This window comes from Filicampus tigris, chromosome 1 (assembly GCF_054856515.1).
Source record: "Filicampus tigris isolate MCC_2025a chromosome 1, RoL_Ftig_1.0, whole genome shotgun sequence".
NCBI lineage: Eukaryota > Metazoa > Chordata > Actinopteri > Syngnathiformes > Syngnathidae > Filicampus > Filicampus tigris.
The window spans coordinates 11,991,746-12,015,606 of NC_141217.1; the positions used below are offsets into that span (position 1 = coordinate 11,991,746).

At 42.5% G+C, this 23,861-nt stretch overlaps 2 protein-coding genes across 3 annotated transcripts in view; both read left to right on the plus strand.

The window, feature by feature from the left end:
• The first annotated feature begins 353 nt into the window (after positions 1–353).
• ubiad1 (UbiA prenyltransferase domain containing 1) lies at positions 354–9,162 on the plus strand. Its single transcript, XM_086035784.1, has 3 exons — positions 354–578; positions 2,435–3,061; positions 8,355–9,162. Exons 2-3 carry the CDS (start codon positions 2,494–2,496, stop codon positions 8,840–8,842), a joined length of 1,056 nt encoding a protein of 351 aa, XP_085891910.1. The 5' UTR covers positions 354–578; positions 2,435–2,493; the 3' UTR covers positions 8,843–9,162.
• Positions 9,163–12,401: 3,239 nt separating this feature from the next.
• mib2 (MIB E3 ubiquitin protein ligase 2) overlaps positions 12,402–23,861 on the plus strand; it is a 65,610-nt gene continuing 54,150 nt past the window's right edge. The window contains exon 1 of one of the 2 annotated variants that reach the window (XM_086037636.1): positions 12,402–12,564. Coding sequence is in view for 1 of the 2 variants with exons in the window: in XM_086036926.1 (XP_085893052.1) it covers positions 23,414–23,483 (70 nt within the window). In the remaining variant the exon portion in view is untranslated. Of the gene's footprint in view, positions 12,565–23,314; positions 23,484–23,861 lie in introns of those variants that run through there. The other variant, XM_086036926.1, reaches the window with a different exon arrangement.

Sequence of the window (23,861 nt, forward strand, 5' to 3'; positions counted from 1 at the left end):
CGCCTACAAAATGGGCGTCTGTCATATGCGGACCGGTCCGTCGGCTAGGCGAATGCTCAGCTCTGAAAATGCAATATACAATTTGAAAATCAGCTGTAGCGTGACAGTGTAAAGATTAACCTGTGATATGATTTATTTTGAACGAGAATAAGGAATCTGTAACTGAAGAAGAAATGTATATTCAAAATTTGGGGGGCCGGGGGGGGGGGTTACAATCCATTACAAAATAATTATTAAATAATTATTTGATGTCAGTTATTGGAAAGCGTTTCTAGTGCTTACTGGCGTAATAATGATTACATTATTTTTATTCCATTACATACGCATGGTACATTGTAAAAGGCCGGAACAATAGATTTCCGTGTTGTCCCGGCGAGCCCTTTAGACGGTGGGACGTGCCACGGAGGAAATGGTGCCGGTCAGACGCATCAGGGGTGAATGGCCACCCAGACGAGTCCCCTCCAAGTTGACACGTAACATTTCAATGCGCTACTCGTCCTTCTCGGCTTCGAATGTGATTAGCGCTACCTACCTGTGACCCAATGGACTCTTGGCCTCTTCCGGGAAGGCCATAACACGTAAGAACAAGCGCCGTGTGACATTTCCTCCACCATGCTGTCCCGACAAACTGAACGTTAGCTTCTTTTAATGGCTAGCCAGTTAGCTTTAATCCTATAATCTCACTGGTTGGCCTCCAAACTAGACATGAAGTGATCGTTATTGCTTATTTTTGTGTCAGTGGACCGGGGGATTCTGATTAAATTATGTAATTTAGTGAACTATAACCTCCTCTCACGTTAATGCTAATATGCGACCAAATTATTGTCCAGTCTTATTGTGAATCCAATGCTTTTACTTTTTTCACTAGGGCGCGTAATAATAATGGCATTACTCAACCTATTCAAACTGAAATAGGACAAAAGCTTTATATGTCGTGGGTTGTTTAGTCCTCATGGAATGTTACGTCTTTAAACATGTAAAAAAGAATTAAAAAATGAAACTAAGCAAAATAATATTTACACATTGTATTAACAACGTTCATACTGAAGTTGCACTAGGGGCTAACGGTGAGGCATAAATGTCCAATTTATACATATTTTAATTTAAAAGATAGTATCACTAATAATATATGTTTAAATTAATATCGCCAGAGCTTGAAATATATATTTTTTTCTTTAGCAGTTTTATGAAGCAATTACTTTATTTGATGAGTAATTTTCAAATTTTGTGGAGCAATTATTAATACTTTTTTGCAGATTAATCCCAGGTACCTGGCGCAAGTGTTTTATTAACCATAAAAGAATGATATAATGAATGAAAAACAGGTCTTTCTTTTTATGTAAGAGTTTTTATTTCTTAAATTCACATTGCATTTGGTCACATGCACTTCCGAGCATGATTTGATTCGGCAGGGGAAGATGGGCGTCTCACCACGCTCAGTCAAAATGTGCTGGAAAGTGTGCGGCGTTACCATTGTTGCAATATATTTCATATACTGTTTTTGTTACAGCTCTAGCTGTTATGAAATGCACTATATGAATAAAATTGTATTGAATTGTTTTTCTTGGTAGCGGGCGTTTGAACATTCGGTCAAATTTTACTGACTACCACCCCCCGGAAATGTATTTTTAGTGCGCCTGTGCGAGTGGGTGATTTCATTACGCTGGTGTGCATGCACCGCTGCCTTCAAGTGAGGCATGGAAAATTTACAAATCTTCCACTGCCGCACAGTCACAACTTAGAAATACGCGAATCGGAACCGAAACACGGTACTGTTTGGTTTGATGTGAATCAGTGCTGGTAGTACCGACCCAAATCGGTCCATTCCAAAAAAAGTACGGACTTCGTTACCTATCCCCTGTTTCCAGTAAGTCAAGGTACTGCTGTGTTCGTGATGCATGTCATCATAAACCTGTAATGTCACGAATAAGTCATGACTAGGGGTTGGCAATATGGGCAAAAAAATATATATCTCGATATTTTTTCAAAAAACTCGATAACGATAATTTGACGATATTCTACTATAAATATTTTAAATCTGCACTTGCTTCACAGACCAATTGTGGATAGACAGCGTTTGTGAACAACATCCCTTTTAAATTGCTAAATACAGCTTCTGCAAAACATAATGATATTCTACGACAATATTTAACTAAGAACAAAAAATTATATATAGACTTACATTGATTTTTGGGAATATTTATGTCATTTGAATGTCTGCTGTTATTCCATAATGATGTGACATTTTGAGCAAACTATTTATAGAGTTCATGAATAATAATCAGTGTTAAGTATTGCAGTTAAATGGTTCTTCTTTCTGCTGCTCATTACACGCGTTGATTCCTTGAAGCCAAAATAGTAGCTTAAATCGGAAACTGTAATGTGTGTTGATGAAATGGAATAGTGTGTCACAAATGTGTTTGTTCTTCTCCAGGAACACCTGACTTTGACAACGGGCGTCATCACAGCTTCTATAAATAGCTGGTTGAGGAAATGGCTAAAGAGCATAAATACGTCACGACAGATACATTTGTACTGGCCGGATCGAACGGCCACAATGGGCAACTGTGGCACACGACGGCCACCAATTCGGTGCCAGCCGGTCACACATCCGGTGCCAACCACGTGTCCAGGATGGCCCGCATGGCCTCCGATGTCAAGCACACATGCGCCGCTTACGTACTGGCACTCAGGCCATGGAGCTTCAGCGCCTCGCTCACGCCGGTGGCCCTCGGCAGCGCGCTGGCCTACAAACTGGAGGGATCGGTGGACTTGGTTGTCCTCATGGTGTGCGCGGTGGCCGTGTTGGTAGTGCACGGCGCCGGCAACCTGGTCAACACCTACTACGACTTCTCCAAAGGCATCGACCACAAGAAAAGCGACGATAGGACTCTGGTGGACGAGATCCTGGCGCCGCAGGACGTTGTCATGTTTGGAGCCTTGTTATACTCTTTGGGGTGCTTGTGTGCCACATTGCTCTTCTTCCTGTCTACACTCAGACTGGAACATCTTGCCCTGATTTACTTTGGGGGACTGTCCAGCTCTTTTTTGTACACTGGTGGTAAGTACATCCCTCATCTATCCATTGTCATACATTTTTTCACTCATATTTTAAGATGCAGTGCTCATGTAGACACACTCAAAGTTAGGGCTGCCAAGATTAGTCGACAAATCACGACGATTACGACGATCAAAATCGTCAACAATTAATTTTAGGGATGTAACGATTCACTCAAGCCCCGATTCGATTTTCAGTTCACGATTTTCGATTCAATTCAATTTTTTTTTTTTTTATCGCTACCATGCTTGTCTCTGTGCGCAAGTGTGGTGCTGCAGCCATCCACAAACGCAATATGCGATGATGTTTGGTGCAAGTATGTCAAGTAGGGCTGCCACAAACTGTTATTTTGCTAGTCGACTAATCAACCAACAGTAGTCGCAATTAGTCAACTAATCGGATCATAAAGAAATCGCGGCATAATCGCACCAGGCTATTGTATGACCATCGGTATCTTACAGCTTCAGTTCTTTAAGGTATGTACAAAATGAAAGTACATTCAACAAAAAAAACATCGTTTTTTTAGCACTCTAAATTAGTACATTCTAACGACCTATGTATGTAATGTATTTTATTGTTAGGTGTTGTTGCCATTAAGGGTTTGAAAATAGGTCATGTTGTGTTAACCTAGAGTGGTGTGATTTCCGAGTTCCTAAACGCAACACTCGGTACGCCTCTCATGCTGTTTGATGTCAATCGCAAGACCGCGGGTATACAACAACTGTGTTAAGGTTATTAATAAACGTCAGTGTGCTGACTAATTCCTCCCTAATCGCTAGTAGACGCTATAGTATGTTAGAGCACCACAACAGGACATGTGTGCGGCGTTCCATCAGAAACCGGCACACGGGAGTCTGTGTGCTAACTCCAGATAGCTTCCAGGAACGACTGTCCCAATGTGAGAAATGAAATCGGGCATCAGCCGCAACATGCGTTCTTTATAGATGCTCGTTTCTTTGTGAATGAGCCTGCACTTTGGACTGTGTTGCTAATGCCATGACACCATTACCCACAATGCTTCTGTTTACATCACAGATTACCCGGATTACCACTACTGCGCAAGTGTGTTGCATCTTTTAAGCATTTATATCAATTTTATATCGATTTTAAATCCCTAATTAATTTTAGTACTCATCATTTATTTGTATATTTATTTATTTATCTGGCGCATTATTTTTCTTTCAAAACTGCCGCGTCTCGTGCTTCTCCCACTGGCTGTTTTACTGTCGGCAACGCACATGTGCAGTAGTGGTAATCTGGGTCATGTGTGATGTAAACAGAAGCATTGTGGGTAAAGTATTGTAATTCTTCTTGGCATCAGAGTCCCAAAGTTATGGCGCATTTCACCAAATATACTCAATACATTGCAAATCTGCCTTTCATGGCAATACAATACAATAGAACTTTATTTATATAGCACATTTCATAACAGCTACAGCTGTAACAAAGCACTTTACATTACAACAACAAAATAGCAATAATATAACAAGTGCAAGCAATAAGTTAAAACACAAATTACTATATAGAGTAGACACCGGAAAACAGCAGAAAAGTGTCAGTCATGTCGGATCAAAAGCCAAGAATAGATATGTATTTTCAAACGGGTTTTTAAAAAGGACAGAGAGGGGGCTTGCCTAACATTCAATGGAAGGTTATTATAAAGGGAAGGACCAGCAACAGAAAAGGTGCGATCCCTTCTGAGGTACCACTTTGTCCTCGGCACCTCAAGCAGCGCCTGGTCCGCAGATCCGACGCACTGAGAAGGTGTGTAGGAGTGGAGGAGCTTGGAGAGGTATGCCGTGGCAAGGCCATTTAAAGATTTGTAAACAAATAGAAGCATCTTAAAATTAACCCAAAAATGCACTGAGAGCCAGTAAAGGGAGGCTAGAATTGGTGTTATGTGCGCCGTCTTCCGAGTTCCACTTAGGAGGCGAGCAGCAGCATTTTGGACCAACTGGAGACACTTGAGGGAGGACTGGCCGACTCCAAAATAAAGTGCATTACAGTAATCTAGCCGAGATGTAACAAAGGCATGGATTACTGTTTCTAAATGCTGATGAGAAAGGAGGGGCTTTACCTTAGCCAGCTGTCTATGATGAAAGATGCTGGATCTAACAACAGCGCTGATTTGCCCGTCCAATTTAAGATCACTGTCCAATTTAGTTCGAGACTGTTGTCTTAAGATATGAAGCCAGGCGGCCCAGGTCAACAGGGTGGGATGTAGAAGAGCCACTGGGACCGAACACCATAACTTCTGTTTTCTTTTTGTTGAAATTCAGAGACATCCAGGCTTTGATGTCCTCTAGAGGGGACAAAAGTGGTCTAAATCAGAAAGCGTCTTTTTTGCTCAGCGGGACATAGATTTGACAGTCATTCGCATAGCAGTGGAAAGAAATATCGTGTTTTCGAAGGATGGAACCCAGGGGCAGCAAAAACAATGATAACAGCAAAGGCCCCAAAATAGAACCTTGTGGAACACCATACGATAGAGCTGCAGAGCGAGACTCAGAGGAACCTAGGCAAAAAGAAAAAATCCTACTAGCCAAATAGGATGTAAACCACGCTAGAGCGCATCCACTAATGCCCACATGGTGCTGCAAACGAGCCAGCAAAATACTGTGGGCCACTGTGTCAAATGCTACAGTCAAATCCAACAAAACAAGACATACATCGTCTCCAGTGTCATTTGCCAAGAGGATATCGTTAAAAACACATAACAGGGCTGACTCTGTGCTATGCATCCTCTTGAAACTATGCAGCACGATGGAAATCATTAAGAAATCATGGAGATCAAAAAGAAATCAAGTTGTGGCGTATGCCTGATTTCATATCTGATGTATGCACAGTCATGTCTTGAAGCTAGCTGCAGTTAGCATACACACGTTACGGTGTGTTTGATTTAACGTTGGAACACAATGTCCTATTTGGTACGCTAACACATCGCAGCATCTACTATGGATTAAGCAGCCATTATTCAGTGAACTGCGTTTATTAAACCAAAACAGTGTGTGTTTATGCCCGTGGTGGACATTGAAGCAGGAAGAGCTCGCTTGCTCTCTCTCTCTCATTCGCTCTCTCTCGCAAACGGAGTGATGCTTTAATGAACTGGTAAATATCAGCACACAACACAAAAATGACATATTTGCCACTCATCGGCATCACATAATAATAAAACCCATAATTAAGTTTGTTTCAATATACAGTACTACGTTATAGTGCAAAAAAGGTTGTTGTTTTTTTTGTTCCAGGTGAATACCATACCAAGATCAATTTACTGTTTTCAACTCATTCACTGCCAGACATTTTCAGGCCCTCTTTTTGAAAAAAATATATAAAATCCTGGGATTGAATCGCTGGACTGTGAAAAAACAAATAAATTTGTCTATGGCAGTGAATGAGTTAAACTATGCATACTAGTGAAGAAAAACAAAACCTTTTGGATAAAGGTTAAATGAAGACAAAATTAAACCAATGTGTTTATTTTAGTTTTCTTTAGCACAGTGTATTTTCCCAATTTACTCCTCTGATTTCACTTCCTTCTGTTTAAAAAAAGTCTCGGTGCCTAAGAAGAGTGGGAAAAAAAATATCTCTATCCAGCTCTCTAGCTAGCTCTCTAGCTAGCTCTCTATCTATATATATATATCTATATATACATTGTTGGAGTTGTTAGGTTTGGGTCACCAGGGCGGAAGCCCAATTATCAATTCACAAAAACAACTCACTGCGTGTTTGTTTTATCTTTCAAGGAGGCATTCAAATATAGATAAAGACTCACACAAGTTGGTTGGATTTTCCGTCTGTTTCTTTCAGTCCCTGAAGTTCAGGAATCTGACCAAAGTCAAGTAGGGCTGCTTTCCTTAACCTCGTACCCGTGACGGGCACAGTCAGAAAAGCGCGCCATCTAAAATGCAACCCTCACATATATACCACATTGCCCTCACAGAGGAATCTAATCAAAAAATGTCGGTAGACTCGAATCTTCTCCCTTTGTGGCTTATCACTCCAAGTCTCAGGTCATCTTGGCGTCTCGCGTCCTTCCCTTGGCTGCCGGCTCCAGAGTCCCAAGGACTCAGCCCTGTGAAACAACTCGAGGCCACATTCCCTCCACAAGCTTGTGTGCGTGTAAATGCGTGTACAGATAAAAGTGTGCATAACAATTGTTTATATATGCCTGTTGGTGTGTGCGCGTGTTTGCGTGTCTGTAAACTACACAAGACACAAAGAGTTTTCCTTCTCAGCTATTATGTTATAACTGCTTATGTGTAAACATATTTAGCTAATTGTATATGATGACCATGAATGTGTAATGTATCACTAATATACTGATTCACATAAAACCATGATTATCCATATGCAATACAATAATAATCACTTGGCTAACATATTGGCTAATATGAAGTCCCCCATATCCCTCAAAATATATATATATATATACATTGTATATGTATGTATGGTCGGGGTTTGCGTTCTAATTTTTTTCTATTGAACGATTTTATCAAAGGCATTTTATATTGACATTGATCACATCTCTATCATGATACATACGTATCGCCCGACCCTAAACAGAAACGTTGCTAATTCTAAATCCTCTCTGCTTCCAGAGGTCCCTTTGCTCTGCTTCTTTTTTTGATCTTATGCCCAGTAGTTGGCAAACGAGAGATGGGCATTTTATTATTTTATGTAGGTGTATATTCCACCATAGTTTCAACAAACTTCTGAAAGGCAAAGGTAACAGGCCACCGCAAGGTCGCAGGGGTCTGCCTGGTAAGATCGTGCCCATGGCGTAACACCTCACCAATCACATTTCCTCTCCCTGATTGGCTGTTTTTTTTATCAGGCATGGTGGTTTCTTATCAATCAAATTAGAGGCACAAGGTGGGGCTGGAGAGGTCTGTTTTTTTTTTGTTTTTTTTTCCTACCCCCCTCATCAGAGATCACTTTAGTCGTCTACGACTGTCAGTTCATACTGACAGTTTTAACAAATATGAGCGAAAAGTGATTAAAAAGAAATTGTAAACTCCCTTTTAATTGTTTAGCCTTTCGCTATAGTTGTCCGACAATATACAGTATGGACAAATAAAGTGAAATTGGATATTTTCCTAAGGCACCCCTGATGATAACATGTCCTGCTAGGTTGCAACAGTACCATTTTTGGGACTCATTGTACTGCACAGATGGGCGCCGCTAAATTACAAGAATTTAGAATTTTTGTCATTGTGTGTCGCAGCAAATTGGAATGACTTTCTGCGTGGCTCAGTGTGTGGCTGGCCTAATGGCATTTCTTTTTATTCCTCAGGGATTGGTTTAAAGTACGTGGCCCTGGGAGACGTGGTCATCCTCATCACTTTCGGCCCGCTGGCTGTCATGTTCGCCCACGCCGTGCAGGTGGGCTACCTGTCCGTACTGCCGCTGGTTTATGCCGTCCCGCTGGCCCTCAACACCGAGGCCATCCTCCACAGCAACAACACCCGAGACATGGACTCGGACAAGCAGGCGGGCATCGTTACGCTGGCCATCCTCATCGGGCCTACGTTCTCCTACGTGCTGTACAACCTACTGCTCTTCGTCCCCTACGTGCTCTTCTGCATCCTGGCGACGCGCTACACCATCAGCATGGCGCTGCCACTGCTCTCGCTGCCCATGGCCTTCCCCCTTGAGAAGCAGTTCCGTAGCCGGTGCTACACCAAGATCCCCCAGAAGACAGCCAAGCTCAACTTGCTCATGGGACTGTTCTATGTCTTTGGCATCATTCTAGCACCTCGAGGCAGCCTGCCATTACTGTGATTCGTTCACATTTTTTTAAACTACAGACTACTTTGTGTACTTCACACGCTTTAATTTATTGTCATATTTATGTGTATTGTAGAAATAGGTTTGGCTTTTTCTCTCTGACACCAAATACAGGTGATTGTTTAATCAGTATTAAGGTCAACGCCTAGTTGCCATATTTCTTCTAATGCAAATGCCTGAAAACATCAGTAAAATATTGACTTTGTATTCCTTTCATTGAACATACTGTTAATTTATACAGTGTGATATTCCTTCTTTGCGTTTGCCAGCCAAATAGTTTCTTTGCATTGTAATAAAAGTTGCTGACGCTTTAATACTTTTTGCTTTTTTTCTGCAGACTAATAAATGAACTGTCGGGTGGATCAAATTGGCGTCATTAGCACATTCCACTGAGGGATTAGTAGGGAGTTGGACTATATTAACAAAATCAGCAGGAGACATATTTTATTGTGCACGACAAGCCAGTCATTCCAAATACATCAATACCTGTTTCACTTCATGTAGTGTTTTGGTAAGCAGTTTGTCTTTGGCTGTAAAGAAATGGACAAAGTATGCATACGGTATTTATTTTCTAGTCCAGTTACAAACAGGGCGTCTCGTTACAAACTTGCATCGACCAGCAGGGAGTGCTATTGGACAATGACTGAAACGTCATGGAAAATGAAGTTTGCTTTTGAGCAGTTGTTTTTACACTTGCTATAGTTCTCCTTTAACGCACTGCTGTGTTTGAGCACCTTTATTATGTCATTGTGGAACTAAAATCTTGCCCCTTCTTTGCATTCACAATACTTAAGAATCCGTCTGCAGCTCAATCCGTTCACTGTATTTAATTAAGGAACTCTTCCCTCCCTCCTCCAGGCTCCATTGAAATAATTAGGATCTTCAACCCGGTGGACGAGAGGGTAGCCTCCCTCTGCCTAAGGGTGGGGGGACGGGTCCTAACTGTTGTTTGCGCCTATGCACTAAACAGCGGTTCAGAGTACCCACCCTATTTGGAGTCCTTGGAGGGTGTTCTGGAGAACGATCCCCCTCGGGACTCAATCGTTCTGCGGGGGGGGGGGGGGGGGGGACTTCAACGCACTGGCAGTGAGACCTGGAAGGGCGTGATTGGGAGGAACGCCCCTCTCCGGTCTGAACCAGAGCGGTGTTCTGTTACTGTGCACGCGTCTGTGCTCGTCACGGTTTGTCCATAATGAACACCAAGTTCAAATATAAGGGTGTCGATATGTGCACTTGGCATCAGGACACCCTTGGTCGCAGTTCGATGATCAACTTTGTAGTCACGTCAACGGATTTGCGGCTCCGGCGAAGAGAGGGGCGGAGCTGTCAATTGATCACCACCTGGTGGTGTGTTGGCTCGGATGGTGGGGGAAAATGACCCAAACGTATTGTGAGGGTTTGCTGGGAACGCCTGGCAGAATCCCCTGTCAGATAGAGTTTCAACTCCCACCTCCGGCAGAACTTTGTCCACGTCCCGGGGGAGGCAGGGGACATTGAGTCCAAGTGGATCATGTTTCGTGCCTCCATTGTTGAGGCCGCAAATCGGAGCTGTGGTTGGTGCCTGTCGTGGTGAAATCCCCGAACCCGCTGGTGGACACCGGCGGTAAGGGATGCTGCCAAGCTAAAGAAAGAGTCCTATCGGGCCTTTTTGGCCTATGGGGCTCAGGAGACACCTGACAGATAGTGGCTAGCCAAGCGGAATGCAGCTTCGGCAGTAGCTGAGGCAAAAACTCTCGCATGGTAGGAGTTTGGCGAGGCCATGGTAAATGATTTCGGGACGGCTTCGAGGTAATTCTGGTCCACCATCCAGCGTCTCAGGATTGAGAGCAGTGCATCATCAACACTGTATATAGTAGAGATGGGGTGCTGCTGACCTCGACTCAGGACGTTGTAGGTCGGTGGGGAGAATACTTCGAAAACCTCCTCAATTCCACCGACACACTTTCCATTGAGGAAGCAGAGCCTGGAGACTCCGAGGTGGACTCTCCTATCTCTGTGGTTGAGGTAACCGAGGTGCTGGAGAGGGGGGTCAGTCGTGAGGTCGAATCTCGGATTCAGCGAGGAGCAATGTGGTTTTTGTCCCGGCCGTGGAGCAGTGGACCAACTTTACAGCCTTGGCAGGGTCCACGAGGGTGCATGGAAGTTCGTCCGACCAGTCTACATGTGTTTTGTGGACTTGGAGAAGGCGTTTGACCGTGTCCCTTGTGGAGTTCTGCCGGGGGTGCTACGGGAGCACGGGGTACCGAGCCCCCCTAAGCTCCGAGCTGCCTGTACCACTGTCAGAGTTTGGTCCGCGTTGCTGGCAGTAAATCGGATTCGTTTCCAGTGAGAGTTTGGCTCTGCCAAAGCTGCCCTTTTCCATCGATTCTGTTTATAACTTTTATGGACAGAATCTTCAGGCACAGCCGAGGCATTGAGGGGGTCCGGTTTGTTGGCCTCAGTATCGCATCTCTGCTTTTTGCAGATGATGTGGTACTGTTGGCCTCTTCAAACCGTGATCTCCAACTCTCACTGGAGCGGTTTGAGTGTGAAGCAGGTGAGATGAAAATCACCACATCTGAGACCATGGTCCTCAGTTGGAAAAAGGTGGAGTGCCCTCTCCAGGTCAGGGATGAGATTCAGCCCCAAAGTGGAGGAGTTCAAGTGTCTTGGGGTCTTGTTCACGAGTCAGGGCAGGATGCAGCTGGAGATCGACAGGCGGATCGGTGCAGCGTCTGCTGTGATGCGGACTCTGTATAGGGCTATCGTGGTGAAGAAGGAGCTGAGCCAAAACATGCAGCTCTCGATTTACCGGTCGAGCTACGTTTCTACCCTCACCTATGGTCACCAGCTGTGTGCCGTGACCGAAAGAACAAGATCTCGGATACAAGCAGCTGAAATGGGTTTCCTCTGCAGGGTGTCCGGGCTCTCCCTTGGAAATAGTGTGAGAAGCTCGGTCATCCGGGAGGGACTCAAGAGTCGAGCAGCTGCTTCTTCAAGTTGAGAGGAGCCAGAGGCGGCTCAGGCATTTGATTAGGATACCTCCTGGACGCCTCCCTGGTGAGATGTTCCGGGCATGTCCCACCGGCAGGAGGCCCCGAGAATGACCCAGGACACACTGGAGAGACTATGTCTCCCGGCTGGCCTGGGGATCCCTCTGGAAGAGTTGGAAGACGTGGCTGGGGAGAGGGAAGTCTGGGCTTCCCTGCTGAAGCTCTTGCCTCCACAACTCGACCTTGGATAAGCGTCAGATAATGGATAAATGGATAAAACAGGCACTAATACTGCTATTAATAATAATAATACCTTTTTTTATGATAATTATTATTGTTATATAATAATAATCATAATAATAACACAATTATCATTATATTATTGTTTTATATATATAATGGCTGAAAGCAGAGGCATTATTACTATTGTTATATAGTATTATTATTATTATTATTATTGGAAGGAATATAATCGCCAGTACCCCCACTTGTCCAAGAAGTGGCTGCCCAAGACGCTTCATAAGGACAACATAGGAGCACAACTCCGTAACCATGTTAACGGGAGCACCCGAATGCATCATCTCGTGACGCCATACATGGGCGTGTTGTCATGGCTGTGCGCTACGAACCCCACCAGTTTAGTACACGTTTATTTCTTTTAAAAGCACCCATGTCGTCGTTGGTCGGAGACTGGAACATGGGATTATTGCTTGCCACAAAGTAGACATTCTTGACAAAGATCCGGTGAGTAACCGCACTGTGAAAGAAATTGTTTTTCACGTCAATAAACGTTGCCAAACATGGGTTAGCTTGCTAGCGTCAGCGTTTGACAAGCTAATAACACGCACCAATCCCTCAGTCATCTCCAGACACACTAAACATCTCGGTCACTGTTAGTCAGTTTGGTTCGGAACGTTCTTTTTAAGAAAATACGGGCAGCATGTTCTCCCAATTGACCGAGTAGCACGTTGTGTGAAGGAAGTGCGTCTGGGACCGTTTCCAGTAATGCTGTGGCTGGAAGCAGAGGCAGGTGATTTTCACTTGACAGCCGTCTATGGGGTCATTTCGCCTATGACGTTGCCCTGTGTTAGTTGATCGTGTTTATTTGCAGGCATTCACGTATTTAGTCGATATCGTTGACTAAGGTAAGGTCCGTGTACGATACACTCTTTGTCCTCATTAGTAAGACAATTCAGTGTTGCAGTGGAACGACTAGATGCAATTGTGTAAAACTAGTACCACTTTTGGCCAAACGAGTATGCACCCTTACTCGGAAACCACTCTGCTACACTACTAACACCACTCGACCCAAGTAGTAGTTCTGTGTCAAATACTACATCAGCCTCTTAGACCCTACCAATAGCACCAAAATGCCCACTAGGTAGTTTTGCCTCACTAGTAACTAGTATTTGTTGTGATAGTCATGCGAGTGTGCAGTCAATTCATCCATTAGTGGGAAAAACGTTAGGCAGCCATTTGCTTGAGCAATTTATTCAATATCCTTGATCCATGACTTATACATTTGGCAGCAACTGGTTGACAATTGTGTGGCAATAGTGCTACTACTGACACAACATTTTACAAGTCAACAGCTAGTGCTTCTCTGTTGAGCAAAGATTAAATCTAGTGCACTGCTTTGCCAAACTAGTAACGTGTGGTTGTCCTGCTACTACTAGTATGCCATAGTTGCTATGCTAGCGTGCAGAAGTGTCACACGGTAGTGGAACAAATGTTACTAGGAAGACAGAGTCATTCTACTAGTGTGCTGAATTTTCTTACTATTGAGGACAAAGAGCATATTAGTCATTGACTATAAAGTGGACATCAAGGATATAGATCAAATAGAAAATGGATGGATGTTATGGAAAACAGCAGTTACATGGAATAATGGAGCTGAATAATGTTGGAATCTTAATGCCAAGATTCAGGCACAGGCGTTTCTGTCAATGACAATTTCTTTCAACACATTTTGGTCCATATTTTGTCCAGTAAATAACTAATCCCAGACAGTAAACCATAAATGAAATTATCAACATAATCACATTAATTTACTCTCAAATACCAGTGATATATGACATATAATTGAGAATTGGTTTAACAAGATAGATAGACAGATAGAAATAAAGGGCATGCGTTGCTAAAGTCAAAACTGACCTGACTACAGCTTTTTTCTTTTTCATTTCATAAAAAAAAAAAATAGAAATCAAAGTTGAGTTATAATTTTCTTCTATACTACATGGAGACAAAGATTCAAGTTGACGGAAAAAAAAAAAAAGAAATAAGAAACATCAGACTATAATTTAATGTGGCGCATTAGTAGTTTGTCCGATTGAAGTTGCCGTAGCGTGACTTCATCGGCCACCAGACCTCTTCGGCTTCGAGGCAGACGATTTGCATTTTGATTGCGTTTGCAGCTAGAATGGTCATTTACCACGTTAATAATGTATTCCTGATTAGTTTAAAGTTATCTTCATTGAAAAAAATGCTTTTCTTTCAAAAATAATGAAATTTCTTGGTGACCCCAAACATTTGAATGGTAGTATATATTAGGGATGTCCGTATCCCAATGGGTATGGGGTGCGATGCAATCCAAGGATGGTTTGTTTTAAAGTGGAAGGTTTTAATTTGGTTTGATTCACTAGGATTACGATTCAATTTGATATGTTATCAAGAGCGTATGAAGGCAATGAGTTTTTTGTTGTCATTTTATAAGATAAATTCATTTGTTAGTTAGGGTTACTGTAAGTGTGATGTTTCCTAAGATGTAGCTCTCCAGTAAAAGACGATTCGATGCGTATTTTGATATACAGTATTACAAAGTGGAACAATTCAATTTGATGCACTCACATCTTTTCCAATTCAAGTTGTTCATTGCTAGGCCCCTAATTTATATAAATACCAATTCTCAATAGAAATTATCTTAAGCCAAGCTTAAGCCCCCCAATATTCAGACATAAATGTTATGTAAAGCATAAAAATGCATCAAAACATGTAACAAATACATGTTACAATTAGATTATTGCACAATAAATGAGAGTTGTGCATGATGTAAATAACAAAAAATCAAGAGTAAAGAATAAAAATGATGGTCGTTTACCTTTTAATTGCTGTCCTCATTGCCTTTTGCCCTCTTTGGTTCATGTTCTCTCTCAGAAGTGGTTTTTGCCTGGCGTTTTGTAAACATCTAATTTAATAACGTGGCGACTGTCGACCAATTACGGTCATATTCTTTGGCGAGATCAAACAAACGCATCCCCCTTTCATACTTTTCTATTATCTCTTGCTTTGTTTGTATGGACAAAAAAACAATTTTCTCCTTTTTTTTTCTTTTCCTCGTTTCTAATTCACGTAAAACTATCGGAACACCTCATGGCCCGAGGGGCGAATGACGAGGACGCTGCATAGATATATCTATCACATAGCTATCTATCTACCTGTCTGTCTGCACACATACGGTAGAGGTCCCTCTTAGCCAATGGGATGCCAGGAAGATGCTAGGTAATCTGGGTAATAGCCAATGGCAGAGCAGCTAAACTCTGGAGCTCCGAGTAGCAGCCCAGACTATATTTTTACCTTTGGCATCCTGAAATTTCTTTCGTAACAAGAGGCAATATTTTCCTGTTGAGGCGTTTCGTAACTTGAAAATTTCATATAAAGAGACGTTCGTAAGTGGAGGTACCACTGTATTTGCATTGTCTTCTTGGAGAGCGAGTACCTCTTCACTTTGGGTTAGGTTGTTAGCAGCAGCCATATACATTGGTGACGAAATGACGTAGCTCTGGGTTGGCTTTATGCCAGTGTGAAGCCAAATTAGTGTTTGGAGGAAGTTGATTAACAGGGTATCTGGCAACCCTGGCACTCATTCACGGTTTGAGAGCTATGAGAGCAATGAGTCTATGCCACGGACAGAAGCTGCTTGACGGGGATGGTGAACATGCTTATAAATTATAACCATATGTCGCTGCTGTTTCCACTCATTTGTTAGCTTTTCCTATCCTTGCATTAGCGGCTGATTATCCATGTGTGGACCCATACACTGTCGATCAGTGATTCCCAGCCACTGCGCCAGAGCACATTAGTGTCCTGTTAGAGATAAGGAAATAAATGATCAAATTTCATAAATGTAATTTTGGTCCAAAAATAATTATGTTTACGACAAATAAGGAATCTTTATTCATCTATGTCAGTGAAGTATAATTACAGGCAGAACAATTCAATGTTCTTCCATTAGATAGCAGAGGGTACATTTAACCTACGTATCGACTAGGGCAGACATGCATTATCTTTAACAAACAAAAGCAATAAATGTATCTGTATTACAATAACTAATGTCAGATTTAAAAAAACATAAATGTTTTGGTCTCAAAGGTTAGTTAGGCTTGTGCTGAAATGAAGGCAAGTGAACCATGATTTAATTTAAAAGACAGTCATAATCCTTTGACTTGCTGTCTTTCAAGCGTTCACTACGATGACCTAACTAAGTGTGGATTAAACATGAGTCAGTAAATCATAAATCAGATTACAAAATATTGCAAGTAAATTTGTGGTGGTATCACTTAAACCTTTCATTTTTCATTAAACAAATAATATGTAATCTACACTTCTGGAGCACTGAATTTGCCTGGACACCATATAAATAAATAAAATATAAAAATTTTATCTACCGACCGAAAGGAAGCGTTTCTTTTTTAATCTTTAAACTCTTTAACTCTTAAATCTTTAAACTGAAGGGTTTGCGATTTGAAAATTGCATTCTGCTACATGGATGTATGCGCTGCAGTTGTGTATTTTATTCTATTCTATTCAAAGCTTAATATTAGCTGGATATTTGCTTTTGTGTGTTGACTCACTGTTTTAGTGCCAGTTGAACTTGTTAATGTTGGCAATAGACGTTCTTATCTGATTCTGACTTCGGGCCCGGAGCCGCAACAGTTCTATGGCTAGGCCGGGGCATCTGGCCGGGGCCGGCCCGGCCCGGGCAGGATCACCGAGCCCACGAAGGGTGTCCCAGTGGCCGCCGCAGCTGTGGAGATCTGTGGGAAGGACCCGGCGAACACCCGGAGTCGCCGCCGCCGGCACGAAGCGAGCGGAATACAGCTAGTGGGGGCGAGCTGCCGTGTATTTGCGCCACAGCTTCGGCAGCAGTAGGGGCTGCGTGCCATGCGCGCACATTTTTTATCCGTCCTACTTTGTTCATGCTTCCGCGCGGCTAACTAGGAATCGGAATTTAGCACCGCCATTCTAAAATCTGAACGATTCTGGGAGAACCAGAATGTTGGTCCCGGTTCCACTCTATTCCCGGTTATCGGTGTCCAACGCTAGTGTAGATGCTATTTAGTGTTAGCATTTAATTAGTGGACTGAAAGCCAAAGCTATGCGGTTGTTTTAGTTTGATATTTTGGTCGTGGGAATAAACAGCTTGAGGCGACCTTATGAAAGAATTTCTTCACTATTTTTTGAAGTGCTGCTTATTGTGAATTGGTTTGAGTCCACTGCCACCGTACAGTGCTCGTGTCTCAAGTACGTGCTCAGAAGCCAAAACAAAAAGTCTTCCAAATGACGGCTCGTATCCCGAAAACTTGAAAGTCACTCGTATCTCATGGCCCCATTGTATGTCATTTTTGTCACATTTTTGGTGCCCTGCTGTTAGATTTTTCCCAAGAAAAACATGTGCCTTGGCTTGATAAAGGTTTGCCAAACACTTCTGTAGAGTCATGCAAATACAAAATTGTTTGAGGCACTGCAAACGAGAAACTTGCCAGGTATTCATTGAGTCTCCTGTAAGCCCATCCCTTTGCTTTTCCCTGTCAACACCCCCGAGTCCAAGATAACAACACCCACAGCCCCCGCCCGAAAATTGCCTTGCCCCTCCCCCCACCCTGTCTGCTTGTTGGTAGTTTCGCATGCTGATCAGTAAACACAGTGAGTCAGTGACCGGAGGCAGCGTCCTCATGTGATGGAAAACATCATCAGTCCCGCAGTTCGCTTGTATGCAGGATCAAAGGAGCGTCGTCGGCTTGAATGCAAGCACTTGTCATGGACACGCAGTAACTGTCCGTGCCCCCCCCCCCCCCCCCCCATTCGGTCCATGCTCGTAATCCCTGGTAACGCAAGGCTTAGACTAAGTACCGGCATGGGTAGCAACGCTCTCTTCTTCCGCCTCCAGCTTGGATCCTCTACAGCCACTCTGGTTTTGCACATTTACAAGACTGCTTGAAACTGTCTGTGGAAATCCAACCTCCTCACCTCCTCAGCCAGTTCATTCAGGGAGCACGCCACGCCACTTTTTTGTTTTTGTTTCACTGGTAGGTGGCTTGTAGGAGCGCTGTTTGCTACCCTACGATGCGTTAATATAGTACTGCAGATAGCTACGTCCTTCTTTTATGTTGATCTTCTCCTTGTCTCCCATGCAAACGAGTAACCTGAAAGGTAATGCAAGTAAACAGGAAGTCAAGTCTTTTTCCATTAGATTGACTACGTTTACGTGCAGTCAATATTCGGGTTAAGGTTTAGCATTTGAATAAACCGATTGGAACGGCGACGCACGGACTTCGTGGCGCAAATAGACCTAATTTCCGCTTGTTACTTGCTACTGTCAATAAAATATTATATTGACGTCACTCACCGCAGGAATAAAGCAGTCGGTTTCCTCCACGTTCCAAAAGCCACTGCGTTACGCCTCTGAGTTTTGCCATGATTGTTTACCTCTCAGGTTGTGTATTTCCGGCGAATTGCACGCCAGACATTTGGACTTATACACACATATGTATGTGTCTAGATACACGCTGTGTCGTTTTTGCCGTAGAGACAGAAAATACTGTGAAAACGCCGCAAAGGAATCATTGTATTCAAGTTAGACCCGCTACGGCGAGGATGCTGCGCACACAAGCACACTTCCTGTACTACAAAGACCAAGATTCCTTGCGGTTGAGCATGCACGAGTATCCCGTGCAATCGGGATATTCCGATTGACGTATACATGCGCACATATTCGGGTTATAAAGCATTAGTAACCCAGCCATGATATTCAGAATTTGAAAAACCCGACCACTGCCAATATTCGGGTTTGAAAAGGTTTATTGGCTGCATGTAAACATAGGCATTGTCTGCAAAGGTTTTAAGTGCAACTTGCTTTTCCTCTGAAATATGTAAGGCAATACTGAATTATAAACTCTACTACTTGGTGTGGAACCTCCAATTTCAAACGCCTCAAAGGTCGTAGAAGTCACCTAGTCCAAATGATTTTTCCTAACCTTCACTGCGCTGTGATGAGAAAATTCCATATCCTAATCCAAATTTGATTTTATTTAGTCGGTGGTCAGAAAAGGCTGGCTTTGGTCTGTACGATATGGACACGATTTTATACCAGATAATTATAGATAATTTTATTTTCAGATAATGAGGGACATTGTCTGTGTGTGCCCTGTGACCGGCTGGCGACCAGTTCAGGGTGTAGTCCGCTTTTTGCGCAGTCAGCTGTTATAGGCTCCAGTACCTCCCTGCCACCCTGCACAGGATAAGCGGTGTTGAAGATGACAAGATGAGAAGATGAATTTCTTCACCTCGTATATGTTTGAGACTATTTGAATTTGAAGGTGTTTACAAACTTTTGACTGGGACTGTCTATCCTGATGTCGTATTTGTCCTACACGTTACATGAAACTAATGGCAATTTTCTCTTAATCTTTTTTTTAAAATGTTGATGGCACACTTTTTATATGGAAAACACAATACAATCATTTAAAGATAAACACAAATACAATAACTCTAATATATCCAGTGGAAAAATACAATTCTAAATATCTGGTAAGACAAACAGTTTTCAAAGAATGGAATAAAGTGCAAATAATTAAATATGTACAATGACATGTTTTACGATGTGAAAAACGCTTGCTTGTTTACTAAACTGATATCATTTGAATTGATAGAGGAAATACAGGAAAAGGTTGGTGGAGAGCCAGATTATATTTCAATATCCTCCTGTAACTGCAGCATAGACTTGTGAGAGTGAACAGAGAGATATTTATTACTCCAGGCTTGGGAAGTTAGTTGGTCGACAAGTTTGCCTGCAACCTTGATATCTTTTGAAGCTGGTTTCTTCAGCTGTCACGAGGCTCCTGTCCCGTGTTGCAGTGCTATATTTGTCAGCAAGAACTGATGTGGCTTTTATTGTTATATTTGGCCTGTGCAATTGAGCTTGAGGTTTAGCTCACTAGCATGTCCGGTTACCTTTCTCCTCTGCCTTTTATGGCTTTCTTTTTTGAACAAACCAGGGAATATTGTTGCAGTTGGGTTGCATTTGTCAAGTTAGATTCGGGTGTATGAAGAGAGAAGAGAAAGTGGGAAGACTGGACACCAGGCTCTTATTGGTAAGGCGATGCAACATGGCGACATTGACTTTGGTTTTTACCGCATCTCAATTGCAAATTAGGTTACACAGGGCTCCAAACTGACACCAAATGGTGGCATTTTGCCTCAAGAATTTGGGACCGTGCAAGTCAATTTTTCATCTACGTGCGCATGTGTGTAAATTGTGTGTAAATTTGCAGATTTTTGTTGCTGACAAACTTCTGTTGTACACTTAAAGGTGAAGTCAACCTTTTTTTAAAGGATAGACTAAGTGTAAGCAACAGTAAAAACCTGGTATTCTTATTAACATCAAATTTCTGGAATAAGATTTATACATAATAATTCATCAATTTCGGGCGGGGGGGCGCCATGTTGGACAGCACCACTCTTGTCGATCGATATATACGTCACAAACGCTTTTCACGTCGCTTCCGGTACGTGCGTAACGTCACATGACCAAACCCGGATACCAGGTTAGCTGTGACGGATAATAGATGGACTTTGAAGGCGCTATACGCCCTTACTCATTTGAACTGGTATATACTAATCATGAAAATCTGCAGCAGTCAGAGGAAGAAAGTGACAGTTGAGTGGAAATTGAAGGGACGGGGCGAGAAGACCTGGCTTGGTGCCAGTGTGGTCACTGTACTGTCATGCTTTGCTCTGTCGAAAGAGTGTGTTGTAAGGACTGCGACATTCTCCAAGAGACTTTGGTGACAGCTGGTGCGCCTTGCATATCTCTGCATATGGGTACAGCACCAATGCTTAACTAGTCACCAGTCGCCACAAATTTATATTGCTATCCTATTTATTATCAGAGCTCGGCATATCGCCTATGTCAGGGGTCCTCAACCACCGTGCCGCGGCGAGCCGCACGGATGAAAGAAAGAAAAAAAAAAAAACAAGTACAATGAAAAGTGACCGGATTCTTTCCGTTACTTCCATCTATGACTGACTCTTAACGCATGTCAAGTTGTCTCCGTCGTGTAACGCTAATATTAAATGCACAAGCTTGCAAATGAGTAAAACAAACAGACATATTTGGAAAGTTTCTCTCCCCCAGCTCGAGTCATATCTGGGAGTTTTAAATGTCTCTATCTACCCCTTTAGTCTACTCCTTTTGAGCTGCTACCTCTTTAACTCATTCACATTTTCAGACAATCTTTTAACATGATGTTTGAAAAAAAAGAAAAAATATGAATAAGATCCTGGGATTGAATGTCTGCACTGTGAAAAGACATACATATATATATGTATATGTATATATGTATATGTATGTGTGTGTATATGTATATGTATATGTATATGTCTTTGGAAGTGAATGAGTTACAGCCTGCCCCCTGAGGTCTCAGTTTGCAGTGGATGGTCAGCTCACGCAGGCCTAAACAAACAGCTGTGCCAACTGCACAGCTACCACACATTTCTAACATACCCCCCAGCTTGAAACCTGGCGAAAGGTTCCGTATTTGTAACTAGGCGGCCGACATCTACCTACCTATCAGGGATTTTAACATCCTGTTGACAAAGGAGTCATGCGAGTCAAATGCTCCGGTTTTGGTTTTTATAGACGTTTGGGGGCAGACATTTGTGTGTTTTGCTTTCACTTTGCAACATTGTTCTTACTGTATGTTACAGCCCAGTATTGAGAGTAACATTTTGCGGACAATGAAATGTTTTGTAGTACACGGGCAGCTTATTAGTAGCTGCTTTCACAGTGGACACCTAAGTTGGCAATTTCCCAGTTTCTTCCTGCTCGCTGTCTTGTGTGGCAGGTACCAATATAGGTGGAGCCCTGAAGTCTATAAGCGAATATGCTGCCTTCTGCGATAGTACCAAAGGTGCAATAGCGGCTGAACGCGACCAGTGTGTAAATGGAGTCTAACACCTGACACTTACTGCTGCCACCCCTTTTGTATTGAAAGCAATTGGATAATTATCTCAACTCGTGAAGCTGCAGCGGCTATGCTAACACGCACTTCCCACCTCCCAAATAAATCTCAACAGTACTGCTAGGCCTATGCTGTGAAGACAGTGGTTCAAAATGCAACTGTTACATAACACCCGAACACCTATATATTTTTTCAAATTAATCAGCCGATTAAACAAATATTTTTATAATATGTTATACTTTTATAATTCATTACATGATTAAAAAATATTTTTATAGTTGGCTTTTTTTTTTTTTATGTCAAAAATCGGCATTGGCATAAAAATCGGTCGGGCACTAATCACAATGAACGTTTCATGGAAAACTTCATGAACAAACGTACATAGGCAACACTCGAAGAAACAACCCACTCAATATTAAAAAGAATTGGACAGGCTGGAATTTGCCAAAAAGTACTTAGGAAAGCTACATATTCGATCCTGGAATATTCTGGTCAGGTTTTGTGGATTGATGAGGTAAAACCCCCAAAACCTTTCCAAAGCGATAGAAAGATAATAGATTATATCACATGATGACACGACAGAAACCAGAACAATCCAGTTGCGATCGAATCAATGCCTTTCAGTTTTGTCTGACTGTTTCAAGAGGCAGCCTTGATGAACCTTCATCAAGATGTAAGATAATGACCCAAAACACCCTGAAAAGTAGTTCGTCAGGGCCAAGAAGTTTGAACTTTTAGACCTGCCAAGTCAATATCCAGACTTCAAACCCTCTTGAGTATGCATTCCTTGTGAAATAGAGCATGTGCAGAACATAAACCAATGCCCGTTTAAAGGAGGTAACCCGGTTGCGTTTATATGGCCCAATTTTGGGTTGGAAAAGGGGTAATAAAAAGCACATTTGGGTTTTTGCGGGCGTTTACATGTCCTTTTAAAACCCAAATACTACCAATGTTCGGGTTTTAAAAGGTTACGTGCAGACAATGTTGACTTGGATACGAGAAGAAATGATCAAGAAGGTACATTACAGTACCCCAGTAGAATTTAAAAGCTTTTCTACTTGGGACAGCATCTCTTTGTGTGAGCAGCATGTTTATTTAATTTCATTACCTCACTAAACAAGTATTGCTTTCATAGATAAGACGTCAGCTTTGTGACGTCCTTGAGTAACATCTGTCAGTGGGAGGGGGCAAAACGGGACAGGAAAAGCTGCATGTTCCAAAAACAAAGGGCAAGGTTCACAACAAGCCAAATACAAAGCAGGCGCCAGAGAGGGTGCACTCCCCCATTAGTGAGATGACTGCCTGCTGCACAGTGCTCTCATATACGGTCCTGTCTGCTGTCCTACCTGGAATAAATGGCGTTGTCACGGCACACTGGAATACAGTTGCCTGACATGTTCAAAAGTGGCCTGAAGATCATTGGGAGTGAGTATGATAATCCATGATAATTTGTATTCTGCAAACATGCTTATGTATGCTGCCGTTGTTCTCAAAGGTTGATGGTGTTGACTGAAACTGGAGTTGCTTTTAAAGTCTTCTGCTGTAGCCTATCAACCTGGAAATTGTTGACGTACTGTATTTGGACATTTCAGTGCAGCTTGAAATGGGAAGTGTAGAATCTTTAAGACCTGTCGCCCTTGTGAAGAAATGTTTTCAAATGTGTTATTTCCTCAGAGGCTGTATTGATTTTTGTCAAAGTCCCATGGCCACCAATTGATTCTGACGTAAACCAGTTCCAGCTGCTTTTTTTTAATGCACATAGTGTTAAGGATGATGTGTGCAGATTGTAAAGCATTTAAACAG